Below are 26,638 nucleotides of genomic sequence, written 5' to 3' on the forward strand. Positions count from 1 at the left end.
TGAGGGCAGAAGCCAATCTCCCTTTTCAAAATAACAAATCTGAATACTGAAAAACTGCTATATAATGTAAAAAGGTTTTCTCAAAACATTTTAAAAAATTTTTAAGACTTATTTATTTTGTTTGTTTGAAGGGCAGAGATCGATAGATCTTCCATCTGGGGGTTCACTTCCCAAATGGCTGCATGGCCGGGGCTAGGCCAGATCAAAGCCAGGAACCTGGAACCCCATGCGGGTCTCCCATATGCGTGGCAGGCACCCAGAGCCATCTTTTCCTGCTTTCCCAGGCACATTTGCAGAGAGCTGGATTCGAAGTGGAGCAGCCAGAACTCAAACTGGCACCCATATAGGAGCCAGTGTCACAGGTGGTGGCTTAATCTGCTGTACCACAACACCAGTCCCAAAATTTCTGATGCAGTGTAGTTACAGTAGATGATTGAAGGATATGTCATTTCAACTCCAGAAAGAAAATGAAATCCCCACACAGTAGCTCCTAGAGCACTGCGGTTCGTGGTCTCACTGTCTGTTAGCCAAGGTCATCCAGAAGGGTAAGTATAGTACAGTAAGACACAAAGTGACAGACAAGACTGACTGCCAAGACACATTCATCTTTCATTACAGTGCACTGTGACACACCTATTCTATCTTACGCCCAATTTATAAATCAAGCTTTATCACAGGTAGTATGTACAGGGAAAAACATAGTACACATGCAGTTTGGTATTATCCATGGCTTCACTCATCCACTGGGGGTCTTGGAATGTATTCTTCACAGATAAGAGGAGTCTAATACTCCAGTTTAAAGCAATACTTTCATAAAAATTGTCTGTTTTAAAAGAAGACATACTGAGAGTCCATGTGACTTGCTTTCACCTGCCTCTGTACTGAACACTTCTCTTTTCTTGACAAACACGGGCATCTTTCTGGATACACGGCACTATTCAAAATTGGCCATTCTGCCAGAACATCAGGTGGTACTGGTCAAACTGAAACACCTTCAAATACTGCAAGCCATAAAACTTAACTGATAAGTGAGAAGACACAGGCTGGTTTCTAGCCTAGTCTATGGAGCTGCAGTATGAGAACAGAAAAAATTATCTCACTCTGCTACCTAACACCTCTGGACAAGTTCCTGGCACACATTTCCTTCTTCTATACAACAGTGCTGACTAGAACTAGATTCTAGGTATGTGTCAATTCTAACATTTTACTATTTTACCAAAGTTGAATTACAAAGCCAAGTTTTCCTAGGAAACAAATTCACGGAGCCATACTTCACACCAGAAATTAAAGACTCAGACTGTAATGTATTATCAGAGCTATAGTTTAAACAAAGGTGGGAAAATGTGAACACAGGGAAGTGTTCAAACAACACAATATGTCTTACCTGATATCACAACAACCCTGGGAAATGCACTGTTATGATGGTAGTAAGTAAATGTTTAACTAAATAAATTGGGGCTTAAGAAGTAAGTTCATACAACTTAAATACAGTTTTACATACCACATACAATAAAGGTAGGTATGGTTCATCACCCCTATCCCAAAGCATTATTAATCCCATCATAAAAATGTTTAGATTCAATCCTATCAGGAAAGAGTACTGTATGGTAACTAAATAAATTACTGGAGAATCTTATTAGGAAGATGAGTTTAAGATTCTCACAAAATTTCAGGGGAGTTGTACACTGCCCACTGCTTCCATCAATCAAGTACATTACTCTCTTAAGAAGTCACTTTTGGTGAAAAGTTCAATCAAGCAATGAACAGCAGGAGAAACTGGTCTCACCTTGTCGTGCCTCTTCTGCCAGCTCTCCTCGCGTTTCACCATTAGCTCAATACAATGAGAAAGCGTGGCAAGAATCCCAGCAGTAGTTGCTTTAAAAGTGATCGCTTCCCCTTTGAAGTCTATCCCATTGATTCCTTTAGGTGTTACATGCGGAAACACTGAAAAAGAGAGGTATTCATTCAAAATCTTCCAAATGAAGAATTCTTCATTACAATTAAAGATTAAAAATATTTATTAAACTAGCAAGCTTAAACATATTTATGGATAACAATTATTCCTCTCTGGCCCAACATTTAAAAATCTTCTATCCACGCTCTGTGAGCCAATACGCTCTGTGGCAGCATTATGTACTCACAAGTCCTTTTCTTCAGATCTACTTCCTGAAACCTGTTTGCTGTGCTGCGCCCAGTGAAGCAAGTGATAGGAGGAGCAATACTGGAACAATATTCCCGCAGCTTACAATGGGACCTAACTGTGGCAAGAGCTACCTGACATTTTAAGAAACCTAGAACGTAAAATATCTGAATATAAACTATAGAATTTAATAAGGCAATAGAAAATTTGGAAAACAAATATTCAAATTTAAGTCTAGGACCAATGCACATGTTAAATAGTTTGCTTACATTTCATAATTTGAACTCACAGCACTGAAATAGTCTTTAAAAAACCACAAAATGCAAAGAGAGCATAGTATCTTAATCTATAGCTAACAAAAAACTATTCCAATAGAACTCTTACCAATGAAATGCCACTTCTGTGAAAACTCATATGCAGACAGGACCATAAAAGTATAATCAGTAAGATAATAAAGTGATGAACTAGACTTCGTCAGTGTTTAAAATTTCTGCACTTGAAGATATTGATATAAGAATTAAGAGAAAAGCTATAGACATGCATAAAGATCTTTACATAGCATCTATTAATAAAGAACTTATCTCTAGAACATACCAAGCAACCTTTAAAAAGTGAGCAGGGGCTAGTGCTGCGGTACAGTAAGTTAAGCCTCTGCCTGTGGTTCCGGCATTCCATATGGACCCTAGTTCAAGTCCCAGCTGCTCCTCTTCCAATCAAGCTCTCTACTCATGGCCTGGGAAAGCAGAAGATGGCCCAAGTGCATGGGGCCCTGTACCCATGTAGGAGACCCAGATGGAACTTCTGGCTCCTGGCTTTGACCTGGCCCAGCTCCAGCCATCTGGGGAGTAAACCAATGGATGGAAGATCTCTCTATCTGTAACTCTGCCTCTCAAAAAATGAATAAATAAATCTTAAAAAAAAAAAAAAGTGGGCAGACTGTCAACACCCTTAACTAAAGAGGAGGCACAGGTAGCAAATAACACAAAAAGACAATTAACACACTTGCTACTAGGGAAATAAAAAGAAAACCATAATGAAATATCACTTCCTATCTACTAAAATGACTAACATTTAAAAGGACTGACTACAACACAAATTGGTGGGGATACTCAAGAACTAGAATCATATACTGCTAATAAAAAATATCTGGCATTTCTTTAAAAGTTAAAAACATCTACTATATGATGTAGTATTCCACTCCAGAGCATTAAAACCAAGAGAAATAAAATGTATGCTCACGCAATGGCAAATGATCATAGTGACTTTATAATAACCTGCAGATACACTGATAACTGTTGTATATCTGTATAGTACTCAGCAATGAGAAGAAATCATCTAACAAGACATGAAGAAACAACAGTCTCAAAGTGAAAAAGAATCCAGGCAAAAAAAAAAAAGGTGCATTATATGAGTCCACTTACATTAAGTTCTAGAAGATGCAGATTAATCTACAGGGAAAGAAAACAGATCTGCAATTGTTTTACAGTGAAGGGGATGACAACACAGATGGACAAAATTTTGAGGTGACAGATACGTTAACTACGTGTTGACAGTTTCATGAAATACCTACATCCACTAAACTACACACTTAAATCATGTCAATTATATACCTATAAAGTTTTTTTTAATATTTTATTTATTTAAGAAGTAGAGTTAGAGAGAGAGAGACAGAGGGAAAGACAGAAAGAAAGGTCTCTCATCCGCTGGTTCATTCCCCAAATGGCTGCAACAGACGGAGCTGGGCCGATCTGAAGCCTGGAGCTTCTTCTGGGTCTCCCATGTGGGTGCAGGAGCCATCTTCTACTGCTTTCCCAGCCATTGCAGAGAGCTGGATGGGAAGAGGAGCAGGCAGGACACAAACTGGTGCCCACATGGGATGCTTGCGCTGCAGGCAGAGGCTTGGCCTACCACACCACAGTGCTGACCCTTGTGGGGAGCAGCTCGGACTGGACTGAGTTACTGGAATTAAGACTTATTCTATGCATCTGCTCTCCCACAATATGGCGCTGGGAGAGAAGTAAACAGCTTCCGCACAGCTGCCTCCAGTTCAACCAATAAACTGTAGGACCTGCTCCTGATTGGAGAGCAGCGTACTCGGCGTGTGGGCAGCCGAGTTGGGATTGGCGGAGGAGGACTATAAAGGAGGAGAGAGACGGCATGCACCGGGGAACATCTAAGGGGAACATCTAGCTGAAGGAACACCTGTGCAGCCCCCGAGAAGAGCCGGCCGGCGGTGTGCCGCTCCCCTGCGGAAGTGGGGAATGTGGCCAGGGGGAACTGCCCTTCCACGGAGGTGGAAGGGACAGTAGCCAACCCGGGAAGAACCAGCAGCAAACCCGGGGAGGGCCGAGCAGACGAAAGAGCAGCGCAGGGTCTTGTGTCGTTCCCCCACGAAGACGGGGAGCGACAACCCTAAATGTATGAAATTTTTTTTTAATTTTATTTAAGTTATACAAGTTTCAGGTAACCTATCAAACTTTAAAAGTTTTCTTTGCCAGACTAAAAACGCTTTGTATGAATGTTGTAACTTCTTTACTTTCCACCACTTTTATAAATTACTACTTTACAGATGACCATACTTAGAAATTCAAACATACCTAGGTCTTAGAATATGTGCAAGTAATAATGGGTACTCACTGCTAAATATTTGCTAATTTATATACTTACAAGTCAGTGTAATGTGAAAACAAAATGACATGTCTTTGAAAAAATTCTAGCAACACAGAAATGCACCTCTTTAGTTACACTTACTACTTTTAGAAAGAGCTACCTCAAATCCTTTTCAGAATGATACAGACTTCTATTACCGATTTTGAAGCTGTGGGGAGCAATCCGGACTAGACTGTTACTGGAATTAAGACTTATTCTATGCACCTGCTCTCCCACATTATGGGGCTGGGAGAGAAGAAAACAGCTTCTACACAGCTGCCTCCAGTTCAACCAATAAACTGTAGGACTTGCTCCTGATTGGAGGAGAGCAGCGTACTCGGCGTGTGGGCAGCCGAGTTGGGATTGGCGGAGGAGGACTATAAAGGAGGAGAGAGACGGCATGCACCAGGAACATCTAAGGGGAACATCTGAGGGAACGCCTGTGCAGCCCCAGAGAAGAGCCGGCCGGCGGTGTGCCGCTCCCCTGCGGAAGTGGGGAATGTGGCCAGGGGGAACTGCCCTTCCACGGAGGTGGAAGGGATAGTAGCCAACCCGGGAAGAACCAGCAGTAAACCCGGGGAGGGCCGAGCAGACGAAAGAACAGCGCAGGGTCCTGTGTCGTTCCTCCACGAAGAGGGGGAGCGACATAATGGTGCCGTGACTCGGATATGAAGCCTAGGCAGCGTTTAGTGTTGCTCCTCCACGAAGAGGGGGAGCGACAGAAGCTTTTCAAACAACATTTGGAGAAATAAGGGTCTCACACAGTAAGCACTCTGAAAAAATTTCTGTCACATTATATCAGTTAGAACACGAAAGTCGGAGTAAAACCTCATCTTTGTCATCCACCAGGCTCCTCTAAATATTGGTTACTCCAACTGTTTTCTCTCAGTCTCTATCTTACATGATACAACCTCAGCTTAATGGAAAAAGCTAACTAAAACCCCAAAGTACTTGCTAATTTTAGATGAGAACACAATGTCCAAGGTTCCCCCTGAAGACATTGCTAAAGAGATAACAGGACACTGCCAATGACACATTGTATTAAAAGAAAGAGGAAAATTTAACTACACATATGAAGGGCTAAAATGGAATAGGGTCAATATATTTAGTTTTTCTTTTGTCATTTATGATTTGCATAACTAAAGGTCATAAGCCTTTATTCCCATATTTCTTCTAAGAATTTTACAGTGTTAGCTCTGGTATTTAGGTCTTTGATCCATTTTGAGCTAACTTTTGTATTTGGTGTGATAAGAGGATCGACTTAATTCTTTTACATGTGGATATCAAGCTGTCCAAGCTGTCCCAGCATAACTGTTGAAAAGAATATTTCTCTGCCCCTACACTGAATTTTCTTGGCACTGTCCCAAACTGACTTGCCTGCAAATGTGGGAGCTTACTTCTGGACTCTCAATCCTATTTGATTGCTCTAGTGTCTGTCCTTATGCCAGACACACAGCCTTGATTACCACTGCTCTGTACTAAGCTACAAAACTGCAAACTGGGAATCCTCTCTTTTTCCAAGATTCTTTGGTGATTCTAGGTCTCTTATATATCTATATGAATTTTAAGATCAGTTTGTTAATTTCTGAAAAATAGCTACTTAGAATTTTCAGGCCGGTGCTGCAGCTCACTTGGCTAATTCTCCGCCTGTAGCACCGGGTCCCGGTTGCTTCTCTTCCAGGCCAGCTCTCTGCTGTGGCCCGGGAAGGCAGTGGAGGATGGCTCAAGTGCTTGGACGCCTACACCCACATGGGAGACCAGGAGAAGCACCTGGCTCCTGGCTTCAAATTGGCGCAGTGCACCGGCCATGGCAGCCATTTTGGAGGTGAACCAACGGAAGGAAGACCTTTCTCTCTCTCCCTCCGTCTAAACTCTGTCCAAAAAAAAAAAAAAAAAAAAAAAAGGATTATGGCATCTGTAGACTCAAATGAACATTTTATTCTTTAAATATATTATATATAATAAATATTTTTTATAATAAATGTGCAATTTTATTTTTAAAATCATTTTTGTTTATTTATTTGAGAGGGAGGTAAGTACTCTAATCCATTGGTTCACTCCCCAAATTCCTGAAATGGCCAAGGTTGTGCTGTGGCCAAAGCAAAGAACTGAGAACTCAATACAGGTCTCCCAAGTGGGCAGCAGGAATCCAACTTCTTGAGATGTCACTACACACTCCCAAGGCTGACATAAGCAGGGTGCTGGGGCAGAGAAATGAACTGAGGAATTCAGATATGAGAGATGGGATTCTTGACCACTAGGCCAAATGCCCATTTTGGATGCCTTTTCTTTTTCTTATCAAGGGTCCTGACTACGAAATCTAACATAATACTGAGGTTAGTTCAGGGGTTTTAACAGACTTTATGTCAAAAATTTTATTTATTGGTATGATTAAGTAGTTTTGGTCTTTATTCTACTGATTATATTACACTAAAAACTTGTGTCCTTCAAGGACTGTCAGTTTAATCTAAGTCAACTTGTTGCATATATATTCACAGCATTCCCCTCTATTTTTATTACCTAAGATCAGTAGTAACGCCTTTCTTTTCATACTGGATTTTAGTAATTCTATTCCTGCATATTTGGTCAAAGGTTTGTCAATTTTTTGTTCTTTACAAAAAAAACCTACTTATGGTTTCACTGATTTTTCTATATAGTTTTTCTATCTTTCATCTTTTATAGCAATGGTGTTTCAACTACAAATTTCTCTCCAAGTATTTCTTTCACCATAGTCCATTTTGGTATGCTGCATTTTTGTGTTTATCCATATCAAAAATCTTTCATCCACTGAATAAGGGTGCTATTTTACATATATTTGTGAATTTTCTGAATTTTCTTGTTACTGATTTTATTCCACTGTGGGTGGCAGATATACTCAGTATGTCAGTCCTTTTAAACGAATCAGGGTTTATATTATGGCCAAGCAGAAGGTCTATTCTAGACAATGTTTCTTGTGCAACTGAGAAGACCTACTCTTCACTGCTGGGTACAGTGTTCCACAGAACGCTTATTAGGTCTATTGCTGTAGAGTACGTGCATGGCTTCCACTTCCTTATTCATCTTCTTCCTACTTTTCTATTTACTATTCAACGTTGGCTACTGAAGGCTCTATTATTATGGTCTTTTTCATTTCAACTCAGTACTTCTGGGATCTGTTGTTAAGTATATCTATGTATATAACTGCTGTATTTTCCTGATGGTTTGACTATCTTATCATTATAGAATGTCCCCTGTTGTATCAAAACATATAAATTAAGACAGCATAAAATATAAAAAAAAAGAAAAATTTAAAATTGGCAGGTAAGAACTTAAGCAGATTGCGAAAACTATCCTATCATGATCTGTAACTCTTGAAACGTGTCGTCAAAGGAAGGTGCTTCCTTATAAGGCTCCAAAAATTTCCTCCTTATAGACAGCAGGCCAATTAATGGCTGCTTTACACGGTGATCTGTTGTCAAGAAGATCCAACATGGCCAGTCCACCCCAATTAGCACCTGTTCCCAATATGAGGAGCCCCAGCACTGGGCAAGCAGCTGTCGTGACAAAACTGGCTTCTGCCAACCCTGCCAAGAACAAGGCCACTGGAAATGGAACTGTCCTGAGTTTGCACACTCAGCTCCCTGCTGAACCACCTGCCTGGCCTGCCCAGGTGTATTCTCTCCATTCCACCATATAACCTCGCTCTCCCCCAAGTCTAGTGACTGGGCACTCATCTGTCCCCTCTGTTCTGACGGATGCCCTATCCCCAATAAAACCTTATTACTTTAAAGAAAATATCTTCCTTAATCTGATCTACATTATTCTAATTGTCTTTCTTCTCATCTTTGCACTCTCTGGGAGTTTTACTCATGTTATAGCCTTTGTTCCAGTCCCCCAGCCTATACATGTAATATTTACTAGCAGGTTATTATTAAGCACAGCTTTCAAAAATTCTTTGCACCAAAATAAACTTATCTTTTGGGGCTAGCACTTTGGTTTAGCAGGTAAAGCTACCGTCAATGGTGCCAGCATCCCATATACATGCTGGTTCAAGTCCTGGCTGCTCCACTTCCAATCCAGCTCTCTGCTATGGCCTGGAAAAGCAGTAGAGGATGGCCCAAGTCCGTGGGCCCCTCTACCCTCATGGGAGACTCGGCTGAAGCTCCTAGCTTCGGATCGGCGCAGCTCCGGCCATTGCAGCCAATTGGAAAGTGAACCAGTGGATGCCAGACCTCTCTCTCTGTCTTTACTTCTTGAACTCTGACTTTCAAATAAATCTATCTATCTATCTATCTATCTACACTTATCTTTTAATTCTAGTTTTTCCTTGAACTTCCTGAGGCATTCTTCTGATCTTTAAAGATGTGATCTGATCTTTAAAGATGGCCCTAGTGGTGAGAATCATTAGTATGTCCACTCCCAAGACCACAGTATCATTTCTGGTTTTCAAGATAATTGAATCTAGTACTAAAAACCTTCCTGTATTTCCCAGATGAAGGAAATAATTCCACTCTACAATCAAGCAGCTGCAGATTTAACACTATCAGATTATTCATGATGCTTCTGACTATCTTATTCCTGGAGTTAACCACAGGACAACACACTCCATACACAGTGGTTAAGAGACGTAATTTCCATCAACATTAAGAAGAGAATTAGTTTAAACAATGAACTCAAGTGTACTTGAAATGTAATTTATGATCCAAAAATTATGCGGAAATCTTGTCCCATATTTCTCTAAATGACTTTAATAACCTCATCTTTTGCTGCTTGGACTCAAAGCTCCCTTTTTTAAGGGCTTAGGAGGTAACAAAGGGACATGCGATAACTATAAAAATTACTTATTTTTTAAAACTGATTTTCATATTTTAGTCAAAGTACTATTGATTTAACAAGTTTAAAAAGTCAACCAGGGCTGGCGCCGCGGCTCACTAGGCTAATCCTCCACCTTGCGGCTCCGGCACGCCAGGTTCTAGTCCCGGTCAGGGCGCTGGATTCTGTCCCGGTTGCCCCCTTCCAGCCCAGCTCTCTGCTGTGGCCCGGGAGTGCAGTGGAGGATGGCCCAAGTGCTTGGGCACTGCACCCCATGGGAGACCAGGAGAAACACCTGGCTCCTGCCATCGGATCAGCGTGGTGCGCCAGCCGCAGCGCGCCGGCCGTGGCGGCCATTGGAGGGTGAACCAACGGCAAAGGAAGACCTTTCTCTCTCTCTCACTGTTCACTCTGTCAAAAAAAAAAAAAAAAAAAAAAAAGTCAACCAGAAGTGTGAGAATTCTAATGGTGAGCACAGAGATGGCCTGTCTGACTTCCTCCCACCCTATGATGATGACTTTCAGCTCTGCTAAGTTTTCTCCTGGCAAACACCAAACCCTTTATTTCTTAAACATCACTGACTCACCATTTTGGTTTTGGGTGTTATCTATGGACTTCACAATTCAGTAAACGAAGCTTGGGTTCCCCATGCATCACTCTTTTTCTATTTCTGTGTTTTCGATAGAGACTTGGTAATACTTTTGGTTACAATTATATGAATTGCTGGCATAATTATGAACAGGCAAACACTGTTGTCTGCTGAGCCAAGCAGTGTATTATAATTATGCTTCCTACCTTATCTATCCTTTTGCTTTACCTGGAGTTAATGAATTGCCTCAGTAAAAATAATTACTAAGTTTTCTGTGTATTCCACTAACTTTTCTCAAAGGAGTGAACACAGTGGTCCTACAGAGTGGTTCTCAAGTGAGCAGTACCCAGCATCATCTAAGGACCTGTAAAAAACACAAAGACTCAAGCCCTGCCCACCTCACTTACTGAACCAGAGTATTCAAGAGTGGCGACCAGAAGTCTGTCTTTCCACAAGTCCTTCAGCAAATTCTGATACATGCTAAAGTGTGCGAACTCTCCAGCCTTCCACCACCACCAATCAATACTCCTGCCGACATGGTCAAATGTGCTGGTGAATTTACCACTGATGCTTCTGGCCGGCGCCGCGGCTCACTAGGCTAATCCTCCGCCTAGCGGCGCCGGCACACCGGGTTCTAGTCCCGGTTGGGGCGCCAGATTCTGTCCCGGTTGCCCCTCTTCCAGGCCAGCCCTCTGCTGTGGCCAGGGAGTGCAGTGGAGGATGGCCCAGGTGCTTGGGCCCTGCACCCCATGGGAGACCAGGAAAAGCACCTGGCTCCTGGCTCCTGCCATCAGATCAGCGCAGTGCGCCGACCGCGGCGGCCATTGGAGGGTGAACCAACAGCAAAGGAAGACCTTTCTCTCTGTCTCTCTCTCTCACTGTCCACTCTGCCTGTCCAAAAAAAAAAAAAAAAAAAAAAAAAAATTTACCACTGATGCTTCCTTCTTTAGTGTTTACTACGAGTAGGATGGGTTGGTATCTAAACCTTTGTTGCACAGCCACACGCCTTCTTTCCTTTTCTCCTGTGCTAAAACACCATGTCCAGGATCCCTGATTTCCTTTCTTGGTTTAAGGCTCATCTGGTAGAAGAGTAGCTTACTGTTGAAGCTATGTGGAAAATAATTTTTTTTTAAGATTTATTTATTTGAAAGTCAGAGTTACACAGAGAGAAAAGGAGAGTCAAATAGAGAGGTCTTCCATTTCCTGGTTCACTGGCCACAATGGTCGGAGCTGTGCTGATCCGAAGCCAGGAGTTTCTTTCAGGTCTCCCACGTGGGTGCAAGGGCCCAAGCGTTTGGCCTACATTCTACTATTTTCCCAGGCCAAAGCAAAGAGCTGGATCAGAAGTGGAGCAAAATGGTATGCTGGCAATGCAGGTGGCGGCTTTACCCGCTACGTCACAGTTCCAGCCCCGAAACTAAATGTTTAAAACTCTAGGGTATCTTAAAATACCTTTACTTCAGGCCGGCGCCGCGGCTCACTAAGCTAATCCTCCGCCTAGCGGCGCCGCACACTGGGTTCTAGTCCCGGTCGGGGCGCCGGATTCTGTCCCGGTTGCTCCTCTTCCAGGCCAGCTCTCTGCTGTGGCCTGGGAGTGCAGTGGAGGATGGTCCAAGTGCTTGGGCCCTGCACCCCATGGGAGACCAGGAGAAGCACCTGGCTCCTGCCATCGGATCGGCATGGTGCGCCGGCCGAAGTGCGCCGGCCGCGGCGGCCATTGGAGGGTGAACCAACGGCAAAGGAAGACCTTTCTCTCTGTCTCTCTCTCTCACTGTCCACTCTGCCTGTCAAAAAAAAAAAAAAAAAAAAAAAAAAAAAACCTTTACTTCAGCCTCATATCTTATTGAAAGTTTGGCTGGGTATAGAAGTAAAGATTGAATATATTTTCCGTGAGAATTATGAAAAGCTGGTGCCGTGGCTCACTTGGCTAATCCTCCGCCTATGGCACTGGCATCCTACATGGGCGCCAGGTTCTAGTCCCGGCTGCTCCTCTTCCAGTCTAGCTCTCTGCTGTGGTCTGTGAGGGCAGTGGAAGATGGCCCAAGTGCTTGGGCACTGCACCTGCATGGGAGACCACGAGGAAGCACCCGGCTCCTGGCGTCGGATCAGCACAGTGCCGGCCGTAGCAGCCATTTGGGGGGTGAACCAATGGAAAAAAGACATTTCTCTCTACTTCTCTCTCTCTCACTGTCTAACTCTATCTGTCAATTAAATAAAAAAATTTAAAAAAATAAAATATTTTCCGTGAGAATTATGAAGAGCACTGTTCCACCTTTTGTGAAGGCCAGCACAATTCTTATTGAAAATTTCTGATCTATGATGTCACCTATTTTTCAACCCCATCCCCGTCTTTTGCTGGAAGGAAGATGCCTGCCTTGGTGAGGGAACTGTTTTGTTGTCTTTTTTTTTTTTTTAAAGATTTATTTACTTTTACTGGAAAGTCAGAGTTACACAGAGGAGAGGCAGAGAGAGAGAGAGGTGTTCCATTCACTGGTTCACTCCGTAGTTGGAGAGTTCGCACACTTTAGCATGTATCACTCCAGGAGCCAGAAGCTTCTTCCAGGTCTCCCCCGTGGGTGCAGGGCCCAAGTACTTGGACCACCTTCTACTGCTTTCCCAGGCCACAGTAGAGAGCTGGACTGGAAAAGGAGCAGCTGGGACTTAAATTGGCGTCCATATAGGATGCCGGTACTGCAGGCAGCAGCTTTACCTGTTATGCCACATCACCGGCCCGTTTTGTCTTCTCCAGCCCCACACAGTTAGTTGGGTGTACATAGGTCATTTTTCAATCCTAACTTGAAACCCTCATGTTGGTTCTTTGATAACTCTGTCCCTGTAATTCTGTTCCCCCATTTCTAACATAAATCCTATGTATGTTGGGTCTCCTGGGTAGGTCCTCAAATTTTCTCTTTTCTATTACTTAGCTTTTTTTTCTTATTTTCTGGGAGTTTTTCTCAATATTATAGACCAACTCTGCCTACAAAGTTTTAAAATCTTCCTTTTCTAACTTTTAATTTACTAGAGCTCTCTCATGTTAGGAATAAAATCACTTTGCTTTGTTACTGAAGACATTAAGTACAATTTTCTTCTGTTTGCTACACAGTCTGAGTTTCTTCTTCCAGGTTCCCTGTGCTGGTTAGCTGTGAGGAGGCTACGTTCGAGTATCTGGAGATCTGGTCGGTCCAAAGGTCTGAATACACTAAGCAGTGCCTTTCAGCTACTGGACTCCATCAGAGGGTGACCTGGCAGTGAGATAACCTCGTCACGTGACTCCCTCAGAACTCTAAAGTCTTGGCTCTGTGACCACTCAGTTTCTCCAGCTCTCTTCTGTATCAGAAATAAATGCCTTATTATTGATAGGTATTCTAAAACAGAATAAGAAAAGGGGTTTGGAGATTACACCCTTCAGAATACAGACTTTTATCCAGCCTGGCTACTTCAGTTCTTGCAAAAATGCAGTCAGATCTCAATGATCACATGTATTTCTACGTAATCACCGCTTTCAGGATAATATACTTATCTCATTCTAGGCCAGCTGCTACTGACTCTATAAGTCTCCCGTTCAATTTCTAGAGAAAACAGGCTTTAATTTTTTTGGGGGAGTGTAAATAAGCTATGCAGGATGGAGGACTGGGCCTGGGAGTTTAACAATGTCTTTCAATAATTTTCTAATGTTCATAGAAAACATTTTTTCTAGTAACACAGATTATTATTCTGAAAATAACAGGTAACTAACAAAACTTTCCCAAAATAATCCTCTAATTCCATAAAGATTATATTAATCTGGATGATTTGTAAATGTCAGCAATTCAGTCACGAGTTTTAAGGACAAATTATAAAGCAAGGTGTCACATTAAGCTAGTACTCTGCAAAACTGTGAGCTCAGTAGATTAAAAGGAAGAAAGGGAGAACCATAATGAAAATAAGAAATAAACAGGAAAAGAGGACAAAGTGGGGGAGGAGAAATATTAGATTGTACTATCAAGAATGGATTATTTTAAGATGATCTCTATAGCAGAAAACTATTTTTACACATACAACAGTTTAAAAAAAACTTAACTTGGAAATGTGCTACTATATAGGTTTTACTTCATATTCTTCACTAATTTCAACAAAAATAAGCCAAGTCAGGCTTATTTTTTCAACATTTTTCGTAACTGAAAAAAATCTACTTGTAGTAGGAAGAAATCCACTCTAGCTTTCTCTTTAGGAATGTTAGAAGAGCACTGATTATAACTCACAGCGATGAACAATTTAGAATTCTAACAAGTCAGCCATCATATCAGAGCGATAAACCACAATGTGAAGCCTACATCCTGCTCCGCTCCTGTGAAGTCAGAGCTCCCACAGTAACTTTCCTTTAATAAGGCTGCTTTATATACTCAGCAAGTATACCAACCACAGAGAAATATACTCTAAAGAAATGCTCAACTCAAATTCCGCAAGATGTTTCCCCTCCCCTAAGAAAAAAAGCTGAAATAAAAGGTCCATAGTCTAATTTAGAATGAGGCTTCATTAGATAGCGACTTGCTGCTATTATAAAAATGTGTATTTTACAAACAAGTCTTTTTGAAAGAAGATATTTTCAAATAGATCCCAGTAGTTCTACTACTTTTTAAAAATTATTCAATTATATCATTATTATTTATACTGAGCTATTATATAAACCCAGAAAGTAATTTTATCCAGCTGAGGAGAAAAACAGTATCACTTACACTTTTCTTTATTGCCATTGGTATTATGCAAGAAGTCTCCATCAGAACGTGTAGCAGGAAAATCATCTTCATCATCTTCTACCACTAAACAACAAACACACACAGATATTAGCATGAAAAGAAATGGAAATTAACCAGCTTATTTATTCTTATCTTCAAATGAGTCTGTGAATTTAAGATCTTATTTGTCTTTGTGTTTTCACTGGTTATCAAGGTATACTCAATAAATACACTGTGCAATATCCTTAAATACAACAGACATTAAGATTTATTTATTTGAAGGCAGAGTGACAGAGAGAGGGGAGAGACAAAGACAGAGACAGAGAGAAAGAGAGAGAAAGTCTTCCATCCAATGGTTCACACACCAAATGGCTGCAACAGGGCTGGCCCAGGCTGAAGCCAGGAGCCAGGAATTTCAACTGAGTCTCCCAGGTGAGTGGCAGAGACCCAAGAACTTGGGCCATCATATGCTGCTTTCCCAGTTGCATCAGCTGGGAGATGGGCTGGAAGTGGAGTAGCTAGGACTTGACTCAGCTTTGATATGGGATGACAGCATATCAAGGCTTAACCTGCTGCACCACAAACTCAATCCCTACATTCTTCCAAAAACTCTATCCATTTTCATTTGTGTAGGGGATGACCACTGGGTCGTGAATTACTTTGCCTCTGACGTCTTCCTATCCCTTCCTACCTAATGGGGCTATTTCCTACCTGTACAGGAGACCTAGAAGGGCTTCAGCAGGACTGTAAAAGGATACCTTACATGTGGAAGTGGAAGATTCCTAAACTAGCCTCTGCCGTTGGTTCACCCTCCAATGGCTGCCGCAGCCGGCACACTGCGGGCCGGCGCACCGCGCTGATCCGATGGCAGGAGCCAGGTGCTTCTCCTGGTCTCCCATGGGGTGCAGGGCCCAAGCACTTGGGCCATCCTCCACTGCACTCCCGGACCACAGCAGAGAGCTGGCCTGGAAGAGGGGCAACCGGGACAGAATCCGGCGCCCCGACCGGGACTAGAACCCGGTGTGCCGGCGCCACAAGGCGGAGGATTAGCCTAGTGAGCCGCGGCGCCGGCTTCCTCTGGGAGTTCTTAAATGTACTTAAATGGATATGTTGGATACATAGGAAAAAATACAGCTTTTTCCAAATGTGATATCAGTTTTGGTCCATCTCAATGTATCCGTGTCTGGACATCCCTTTTAATTTGTATAATTCCACTAAAAAAGAGAATCCACTTGTACTCTCTTTTTGTCTGTCTACAAATCCAATTACTTAAGGTAGCACTGATGCCTCCTAGGGTGTGTATTAGTCAGGTGCTGAGTCAAGAATTAAACTAGGAAAAAAAATAATCAAACTAAGGTACCCCAATGTGGGACACAGGCATCTTAACCACTAGGCTAAATGCCAGCCTCCTTAGGGCTGCTACCTGTTCTTCTTTTAAGGATTTATTTATTTACGTGAAAGAGTTACACAGAGAGAGGGATGGGAGAAGAGAAGAGAGGTCTAAAACCTGCTGGTTCACTTCCCAAATGGCCACAATAGCCAGGGCCAGGAGCCTCTTCTGGATCTCCCTTGTGGGTGCAGGGGCCCAAGGAATTGGGCCATCCTCTGCTGCTTTCCCAGGCACATTGGCAGGGAGCAGAATCAGAAATGGAACAGCCAGGACTCGAACTGGTGCTCATATGGATGCCGGAGTTGCAAGTCGCGGCTTTACCCACTACACCACAGTGCTGGATCCAGGGCTTCTTTATTTCACAGGTTGAGAATCCCTAATCTGAAATGCTCCAAAAACTCTCAAACTTTTTAAAGCATTGACATGACAGGACGAATACAAAATTCTGCATCAGGGGCTGGTGCGGTGGCGCAGTGGGTTAAAGCCACTGCCTGCAGCATTAGCATCCCATATGAGTGCTGGTTCCAGTGCCGGCTGCTCCACTTCCGATCCAGCTCCCTGCTAATGTTCCTGGGAAAGCAGTGGAGGATGGCCCAAGTGCTTGGGCCCCTGCACCCACCTGGGAAATCTGGAAGAAGCTCCTAGCTCCTGGCTTCAGATTGACTTGGCTTTGGCCATTGCAGCCATTTTGGGAGTGAATCAGTGCATGGAAGACCTCTCTCTGTCTCTACCTCTGTCTGTAATTCTTTCAAATAAATAAAATAAATCTTAAAAAAAAATCCAAAGGACTGGCCCTAGGCATAGCGGGTAAAACCACTGCCTGCAGTTCTGGCATCCCATGGGCGCCAGTTCTAGTCCCAGCTGCCCCACTTCCGATCCAGCTCTCTGCTATGGCCTGGGAAAGCAGTAGAAGATGGCCCAAGTTCTTAGGCGCCTGCACCCACACAGGAAGACCCGGATGAAACTCCTGGCTTTGGATCAGCATAGCTCCGGCCATTGCAGCCAATTGGGGAGTGAACCAGCGGATGGAAGACCTCTCTCTGTCTCTGCCTCTCCTTCTCTCTCAGTGTAACTCTGACTTTCAAATAAATGAATCTTATAAAAAAAAAAATCCAAAATTCTACATTTGACTTCATTTGACCTCATATAACAGGATATAGTCAAAACATAAGCACACTAAACATTCTGTACAGAATTACCTTTAGGCTATGCGTACAAGTGTACGAAACACAAATATGTTTCTTGTCTAGACTTGGGTCCTTTCCCTGAGATACCTCCAAGTAAATGCATCTACCCCAAGGAATGAAAAGTAAGTGAAATCTGAGATACTTCCAAGCATTTTGGATCTGGATACTTACCCTGGTTTACTAAGGAGCTCCCCTTCCTACAGAGAAAATATCTCAACTCACGTCTGAGGCCTGCGTCTCTGCCTCAGGACCTCAGCTGCACAAAAAACATCTCTACTTATTTCTGGGGATGTACAATCCAGTTCAACTCCCTGAACCTGCTGTCAACCCTTGTTACAGAGGAGGCAACTGCAGAGACGCTAGGTGGTCCTGCTTCCACAGCTGCTTTAAATACACCCAGTTCTAGCAGTAAACATCGTTCTGGTCAAATTCCATGGCAGACAGGAACCTGGTACTGGTGTAAGAGGTTGTGCAGGCGGTGATGTTGTAGAGAAACAGGGTGCTTGTATCGCAGGCATCCCATGTTAGAGTGCTAGTTTGAGTCCTGCCTGCTCCACTTCCCATTCACCTTCCTGCTAATGTGCTCAGGAGGGAGGGCAGCAGCTTTACCCAGTATGCCACAGCGCTGGCTCCACTGATTCACATTAAAAAGAGGTTTTCAGGGTGCGTTCTAACACAATGACTGATGTCCTCATAAGGGAAATTTGGTCACAGACACAGAAGGATGGTGATACAAAGACACAAACAAAAGACAGCGTTTGGGGCCAGTGCTGTGGCAGAGCGGGATAACGCCCTGGCCTGCAGTGCCGGCATTCTATATGGGTGCCGGTTTGTGTCCTGGCTGTTCCACTTCAGATCCAGCTCCCTGCTAATGGCCTGGAAAAATCAGCAAAAAATGGGCCAATGGCTTGGGTCTTCATATCCATGGGGCAGACCCAGAAGAAGTTCCTGGCTCCTGGCTTGGCCCAGCCCTAGTCCCTGCAGCCATCTGGGGGGTTAACCAGTGGATGGAAGAGCTCTATCTCTGTTTCTCCCTCTAACTCTAACAAATGAATGAATCCTTTAAAAAAAAAAAAAGTATACCGCCTTGCGGCGCCGGCACACCGGGTTCTAGTCCCGGTCGGGGCGCCGGATTCTGTCCCGGTTGCCCCTCTTCCAGGCCAGCCCTCTGCTGTGGCCAGGGAGTGCAGTGGAGGATGGCCCAGGTGCTTGGGCCCTGCACCCCATGGGAGACCAGGAAAAGCACCTGGCTCCTGGCTCCTGCCATCGGATCAGTGCGGTGCGCCGGCCGCAACGCGCCGGCTGCGGCGGCCATTGGAGGGTGAACCAACGGCAAAGGAAGACCTTTCTCTCTGTCTCTCTCTCTCACTGTCCACTCTGCCTGTCAAAAAAAAAAAAAAAAAAAAAGTATAGTATATTTTAAATAAAGGATGAACAATCAATTGCCCCTATTTGGGGGAAAAAACGTTAAAGAATCAAAAACTTATCAAATACAAAGAAATTTTTTTTTTTGAAAGAGAGGGAGACAGAGAGAGAGAGAGAGAGGGAGAGAGAGCGCGCGAGCACACGTGCGATTCCATCTCCTGGTTCACCCCCACAAATGGCCACAAAAATTGGAGCTGGGCCAGGCTGAAGCCAGGAATCAGGAGCTTCATCCAGGTTTCCCACAAGGACTTGCGCCACCCTCCACTGCTTTCCCAGGAGCATCAGCAGGGAGCTGGATCAGAAGTGGAGCTGCTGGGACTCAAACCCGTGTTCATATGGGATGCTGGTGTTGCAGGTCACAGCTTAAACCATTATGCCACCAGCATAATAACAAAATTAACAAAACATTAATTAATCAGCTATTATAATTTAATTCAATTACCACCCTCCATCTTCAAGACTTTGTCATCTTCCTCAGCTGATTAATTTTCAATAATTAATAAAATAACAAAATTATTAATTAATAACAAAATTAAGTTATTTTAAGAGGAATATGGACTTCTGCTTCTAGTCCAGATTAACAGGGACTGAATTTATTCTCTATCATGAAACTCAAAAGCTGGACAAAATTATTAAACACTGGTTTTCCAGACCTTGGATATAAGCCCACAAAGGACAGTGACCTGCATGGCTAGGCAAGAGGCATGAGGCAAAGCTCCAGGACAGTTTCAGCTCAGTGACAGGGGGGTCTCCGGGTCGTGCACTAAAGGAAAACCAGAAGGTGCCCTGCAGACTCCCTCAGACGAGAAGATGGAGTTGGCAGCCCACTGCTCAGGAGAAAGATACACACAGAAGGCTGGAGCCAGCAGCTGTTCCGCTTTGTGTGCCCAGCAAATAGCCCGGACGGCAAGGGACCTACAGAGGCCAGGGAAAGCACCTGTTCTCACAGTGCAGGCGGGGAAACCTCACAAATCATAGCGAACCGGTTGGAAAACTCACAGGAGTCTTGTCTCAGGAGTGGGAGAAATGCAAACACACTGTGGAAAGGCTCTGAAGCTAAGCATCAAGTGCATGACAGTGCTGGGAGGCAGTCTGTGGTAAGCATGCGCACTGTAAGCCATGAACTACCCCTAAAACAACAAGGAATAGCTAAGAAGCCAAAAAAGGAGATAAAATCAAAGTGTTCAAAAAATACTTAATACAGAAGAGGAAGAAGAAGGGAACAGAGAACACAAAAAGAATCTGAACTCAGATCACATATAAAACCATGAAATGTGGCTGGCGCCGCGGCTCACTTGGCTAATCCTCTGCCTAGCGGCGCCGGCACACCAGGTTCTAGTCCCGGTTGGGGCACCAGATTCTGTCCCAGTTGCTCCTCTTCCAGGCCAGCTCTCTGCTGTGGACCAGGAAGGCAGTGGAAGATGGCCCAAGTGCTTGGGCCCTGCACCCGTATGGGAGACCAGGAGAAAGCACCTGGCTCCTGGCTTCAGAGGGGCGCAGGGCGCCAGCCTCGGCAGCCATTTGAGAAGTGAACCAACAGAAGACGACCTTTCTCTCTGTCTCTAACTCTGCCTGTCCAAAAACAACAACAACAACAATCCATGAAATGAAATAATCTCAAGCAACCTAGTTACATTGGGAATCAACAGCCAGTTAGCAATTTTGTCCTCACAGTAAATTAAGAAGGAAAACTGAAGAACAGATGTTGGCAACAGCAGTATCTTCAGCACAAAAGAAAAACTAACTTTCAACCTCACATTAAACATTATTTGAAGTTGGTAGCCACGGTAGTTGTAACACCCGCTGGCACACCCAGATTCCCTATCAGTGCCTGGATTAGGACTCCTGGCTCTACCTCTGATTCCAGATTCTTGCTAACACGTATCCTGAAAGACAGAAGCTGAGGTCTCAAGCACTTGGGTCTCCCGTGTGTGAGACTCGACTTGTGTCCCTGGCTCCTGGTCTGGCCTGGTTCTGGCTGTTGCAGACACAGGGGGAGAGAATCTGCTCAGAAGGGAGCTCTCAGCTCACCTTTCCTCTGCCTTTAAAAAAAAAAAAAAAGTTAATAAAAGATTATATCTAAAGTTTTAAAAAAACTTTAAATAAAAATCATTTTTAAAATATTAATTTATTTATTTGAAAGCTAGAGTTACAGGGTCAGGGGATACGGAGGGAAAGAGATCCTTCATCCACTGCTTCACTCCCCAAATGTATGCAATGACCAGGTTAAAGCCAAGAGCCACGAGCTTCATCCAAGTGTCCTATGTGGGCAGCAGCCAGCCCACTCACTTGGGCCATCCTGGCTGCTGAGGCACATCAGCAGGGAGTTGGATTGGAAGTGGAGGGGCCAGGACATGAACCCACACCCATATGGGATGCCAACACTGGAGTGGCAGCTTAAGATGCTGTGCACAGTGCCAGCCCCTAAATAAAAATTATATTTAAATGTATATGTAGTTTAAATTATTTCTTCCTGAAAAAAAGGCAGAGACTGGGGGAACAGAGAGAGAAAAGGGAGCAGTTACTGAGTGCAGCAGTCAACATGCTGCTGGGAAGTGACTATCCCACATCGCAGGGGCTGGGTTTGATGCCCACCTCCAGCTCTGGATTCCAGCTTCCAGCCAGTAAGTACCCTGGGAAGAAGCAGGTGATGCCTCAAGCAGCTGGTCCCTGCCATTCATGTGCCACCTGGCCTGAGTTCCAGGCTCCTGGCCATTAGTAGCATTTAGGGAGTGAATAATGGATGGGAGCTCTAACTGCTTCTCAAAATTCATACAAAGTGCAAATGCATGAGAGACAAAGAAAGGAGAGTGATGGAAAGAAGAGGAAGAGCGGAGGAGGCAGCAGAAAGAAATAATGATTCCAGCTTTGGAGGATTCAACATATGCTTATCTCTTATGAGACTCATTGCAGGGTACTTTACTAGACAAAATTGGAAGTACTCGCTATTACCAAAATAACAGCATTTTTTAAGTGGAATAATCATTGAAAAGTCTTCAACAGTATCTGATATGGATGACAGAAGTGAATTTCAATGTGTTATTCCACTACCTAAGTTATAAGGACATTGAAATATGTTACAGTGGTGGTATGCAGCAAAAGGTGACTACAATTACCCTCGTCATTTACAGACTTTACATTTAAAATCTACACGCTCTAAGCCCATTCATTCTCCAAGTGAAAGTAGTGGTAACAGCCTAATTAACCTTTATCCCTTTGGAATTCATCTCTGGAGACAGCATCTGCACAGGCATCAAAGTACTTTTGCAGGGTATCAACCTGTCTGCACAGGATGTCTCTGAAGGTTTCCATCTCAGCCAACTTCTCACGTAAACTGTGGCCTTTCTGTGAACAAAAATGGGCAATGTAATTCCAATGAATCCAAACTGGACTATGTTGGGTCCTACGGTATTTCACCACCTTTTAAGGTCTGCAGCTTATCAGACAGAGCTTGGGATAAAGAGAATGTCAAGTTCAGTGTAGTATTCCCAAGAATAGGCTTGAAACTGACTAACCTATTGGCTTTAGAATGACAAACTTGTAGGAAATACGAAAGCAATAATGCCAGGTAATTTGCTAATACAATGCTCACTACTGTTAAATTTGATAATGTGACAAAACACCATGAAAGACTTTGAAATAGGCAAAAACACTGCTGGATCAACTTTCAAAGTCAAGGTTATCATCACTGATGGGACCTTCAGGGAAGGGCTTTCTCTCCTAATTCAAAAGTTTTTGACATTTACCGTATTTGAGCTATTTTATAGCTCTTTTAGTGGACAACTGAGAGCTATAAATGATTTTTGTCCATAAAGACAAAACCTTTGTCTTTGTCTGGTGCAGAGGCACTGATTACTATCCATGGACACATCACTTTTACATTAGCAAATTCATTTCAGTATTATTCAGATTCTCCCTTGAACCAATTTTAACATTTACTCTTGTATGCCATTAATGAATTAACAAAATTGGTGGGTTCGTTTTGGATTTTATCACTTAAAAGTTATTCTCTAACAACTTCAATAAACTGATGTTGTAGGAAAGATCTTTCAAAAACCTATCAAATGAGGTCTGATCACAACAATACTAAATGTTCTTAATTTACATTGCCTTACCCTGAAGCACTCCCAACACAAACCTTGAATGAAGAGGTGGAAGTTGCAGAATAGCCACTAGCTCCAGACACCAATGACACCATTGAGCCATGTCTACGCAAGCTGGATTCAGATCCATATCCAGATTCAGTCTAAATGGAAAGTAAACCATAAAGATCTTATATAAAAACAAAACGTCTCCTGCAAATCAATAAGGTTATTATAGTAATCACTGGCAGTCTGGATTCCGGTAACAAATGTAACTGGGGCCGGTGCTGTGGCTCAGCAGGTTAAAGCCACGGCCTGCAGCACCGGGATGCCGCATGAGCAGTGGCTCGAGTCCTGGCTTCTCCACTTCTGCTTCAGCTCACTGCTAGTGTACCTGGGAAAGCAGCAGGGCTGCCCAAAGTCCTTAGGCCTATGCATCCATGTAGGAGAATTGGAGAATGCTCTTGGCTGGCTTCGTTCTGCCCAGCTCTGGTAGGTGTGGCCAATTTGGGAGTACATTAGCAGATTTAAGATCTCTCTCTATATATATCTCCTTATCACTCTCCCTGTAACTCTGCCACTCAAGTAATAAAAAAAAAAAACTAAATAAAATCCATTAATTGATAAGCAATGCCTTTCAATTTCTATTTGCCATTTAATTTAGAAATTTACTGAACACCCAACCATACGTGGGGCTAGAAGTCTACAACAGTGTTTAAAAACAGGAAAACACCGGCCGGCGCCGCGGCTCACTAGGCTAACCCTCCGCCTAGCGGCGCCGGCACACCAAGTTCTAGTCCCGGTCAGGGCGCCGGATTCTGTCCCGGTTGCCCCTCTTCCAGCCCAGCTCTCTGCTGTGGCCCGGGAGTGCAGTGGAGGATGACCCAAGTGCTTGGGCCCTGCACCCCATGGGAGACCAGGAAAAGCACCTGGATCCTGGCTCCTGCCATCGGATCAGCGCGGTGCGCCGGCCGCAGCGCACCAGCCGCGGCGGCCATTGGAGGGTGAACCAACGGCAAAAGGAAGACCTTTCTCTTTCTCTCTGTCTCTCTCTCTCACTGTCCACTCTGCCGCGGCACCGGCCATATATATCTATTTTTAAAGATTTATTTTATTTATTTGAAAGTCAGTGTTACAGAGAGAGAGAAGAATTAGAGAGAGAGAGAGACGTGTCTTCCATCTGCTGGTTCATTCCCCAGTTGGCCGCATCAGCCCCTAAAGAGTATATTTTCAAATCCTTGTCATTACTGCACTGTAACTTAAAAACCAATACCAAGGCCGGCGCCGCAGTTCACTAGGCTAATCCTCCGCCTGTGGCGACAGCACACCGGGTTCTAGTCCCAGTCGTGGCGCCAGATTCTGTCCCGGTTGCTCCTCTTCCAGTCCAGCTCTCTGCTGTGGCCCGGGAGGGCAGTGGAGGATGGCCCAAGTGCTTGGGCCCTGCACCTGCACGGGACACCAGAAGAAGCACCTGGCTCCTGGCTTTGGATCAGCACGGTGCACCAGCCACAGCGCGCTGGCCACAGCAGCCATTGGAGGGTGAACCAACGGCAAAGGAAGACAGCTTTCTCTGTCTCTCTCTCTCACTGTCCACTCTGCCTGTCAAAAAAAAAAAAAAAAAGTAATATCTCATATGAAAGCCATTTATGGAGGCCGCCATCTGCAGTGCCAGCATCCCATATGGGCACCGGTTCAAGTTCCGGCTGCTCCTCTTCTGATCCAGCTCTCTGCTATGGCCTGGGAAAGCAGTGGAAGATGGCCCAAGTTCTTGGGCCCCTGGACGTGCATGGGAGACCAGGAAGAAGCTCCTGGCTCCTGGTTTCTGATTGGCACAACTCCGGCCGTTGTGGCCAACTGGGGAGTGAACCAGCGGATGGAAGCACTTTCTTTCTCTCTCTCTGTGCCTCTCCTCCTCTGGGTAACTCTTTCAAATAAATAAATAAATCTTAAAAAAAAAAAAAATGAGTTCTACTGCGATGAGGCTGGAAGGGTTAAACCAAGGCCTTATCGAACACCCCAGTTCTAGTCTTAAGGAAAGGCCCATCTAAGTGTGGGCTAGAAAGACAAATGTTAAAAGGAAAAAAAAAAAGTATAAGGGCAGAAGAAAATAAAGACACTGGACATCACCACCCAAATGCAAAATGGAACTATGGAAGTGGAGGGCTCTGATACTTGCTCCCAAATTATCTGGAATTTCAGATCTTCCTTTTTGCATGTTGTAAGTCATTCTTTTGGGTGTAAGTTTTTTTTTTTTTTCCTTCTAAAGATTTATTTATTTATTTGAAAGGCAGAGTTAGAGAAAAAAGAGAAAGACAAAGACTTTCCAACTTCTGGTTCAATTCTCAAAAGGCCACCATGTTCATTGGGTGATCAGAGGCAGAGAGAGAGAGAGAGAGAGAGAGAGAGGGAGCAAGCGAGCAAGCGAGCTCTAATGGCTAGAGCTGGGCTGATCCAAAGCCTGGAGCCAGGAGCTTCCTCTAGGTCCCCAACATGGGTGTAGGAACCCAAGGACTTAGGCCATTCTCTACTGCTTTCCCAGACCATAGCAGAGAGCTGGATCAGCACCCACATGCGATGCCGGCAATGCAGGTGGTCGCTTTACCCACCACGCCATGGTGCCAGCCCCCAAAATTAAAGTTTTCATGTGGTCTGACTTGTCTATGTTTTTCTCTAGTTGCCTGAAACTTTGGTATCAAATTCAAGAAATCACTGCCAAATCTTTTTTTTTTTTGACAGGCAGAGTTAGACAGAGACAGAGAGAAAGGTCTTCCTTCCGTTGGTTCACCACCCTAAATGGCCACTACAGCCGGCGCGTTGTGCCGATCCAAAGCCAGGAGCCAGGTGCTTCCTCCTGATTTCCCATGCAGGTGCAGGGCCCAGGGACCTGGGCCATGCTCCACTGCCCTCCCGGGCCACAGCAGAGAGCTGGACTGGAAGAGGAGTAACCGGGACATAATCTAGTGCCCCAACCAGGACTAGTAACCGGGGTGCCGGTGCCGCAGGAGGAGGATTAGCCAAGTGAGCCGCAGCACCAGTCATTGCCAAATCTTGTATTTAGAAGCTTTTGCCTTATGTTTTCTTCTAAGAGTTGTCATCATTTTAGGTCTTACATTTACATCTTTAAATCATTTTTTATTCTGTATATGGTGTGAGGTGGACATCCACTACAAGTGAATAATTTCCCAGTAACATTTGTTGAAAAGACTCTTTTCCCCCATTAAGTGGCCTGACATACTCACACCAAAACAATCTCACCATGTATATGAGGGCTGACTTCAAGACTGTTTTATTCAACTTATCTATATATCTACTATTGTAAGATTATCACACTGATTTGATTACTGAGCTTTGTTCTTTTTCTGTACTGTTTTGGTATTTAGGATTCCCTGACATTCCTTATTGATTTTAGGAGGGGGTTTTCTATTTCTGTAAAGAAAAAAAAGTCACTGGAAACTTGGTAGGGATTGCATGGAACATACAGATAACTTGGAGTGAAAGGGATGTTTCAATAACATTAAGACTTCCAAACATGGAGCGTGCCTCCTTGTATTTACATTTTCTACCATTTCTCACAGCAGTGCTGTGTGCTTTTCATTGTGTAAGAGTTTTTGTTTCTTTGGCTAATTCTTAAGTATTTTACTATTTTTAACAATACAAATGCAGGTGTTTT

The 26,638-nt window shown here is 43.8% G+C and overlaps 1 protein-coding gene across 5 annotated transcripts in view; it reads right to left on the bottom strand.

Moving 5' to 3' along the window:
- CERT1 (ceramide transporter 1) overlaps window positions 1–26,638 on the bottom strand; it is a 121,882-nt gene that overhangs the window by 41,845 nt on the left and 53,399 nt on the right. For all 5 annotated transcript variants that reach the window (XR_001792585.3, XM_051838665.2, XM_017339031.3 and 2 more), the window contains exons 4-7: window positions 23,025–23,132; window positions 22,093–22,231; window positions 14,885–14,968; window positions 1,787–1,944 (exon numbers count right to left, since the gene is read on the bottom strand). Coding sequence is in view for 4 of the 5 variants with exons in the window: in XM_051838665.2 (XP_051694625.1) it covers window positions 1,787–1,944; window positions 14,885–14,968; window positions 22,093–22,231; window positions 23,025–23,132 (489 nt within the window). In the remaining variant the exon portion in view is untranslated. The remainder of the gene's footprint in view (window positions 1–1,786; window positions 1,945–14,884; window positions 14,969–22,092; window positions 22,232–23,024; window positions 23,133–26,638) is intronic.

Source organism: Oryctolagus cuniculus, chromosome 14, assembly GCF_964237555.1.
Source record: "Oryctolagus cuniculus chromosome 14, mOryCun1.1, whole genome shotgun sequence".
NCBI classification, from domain to species: Eukaryota; Metazoa; Chordata; class Mammalia; order Lagomorpha; family Leporidae; genus Oryctolagus; species Oryctolagus cuniculus.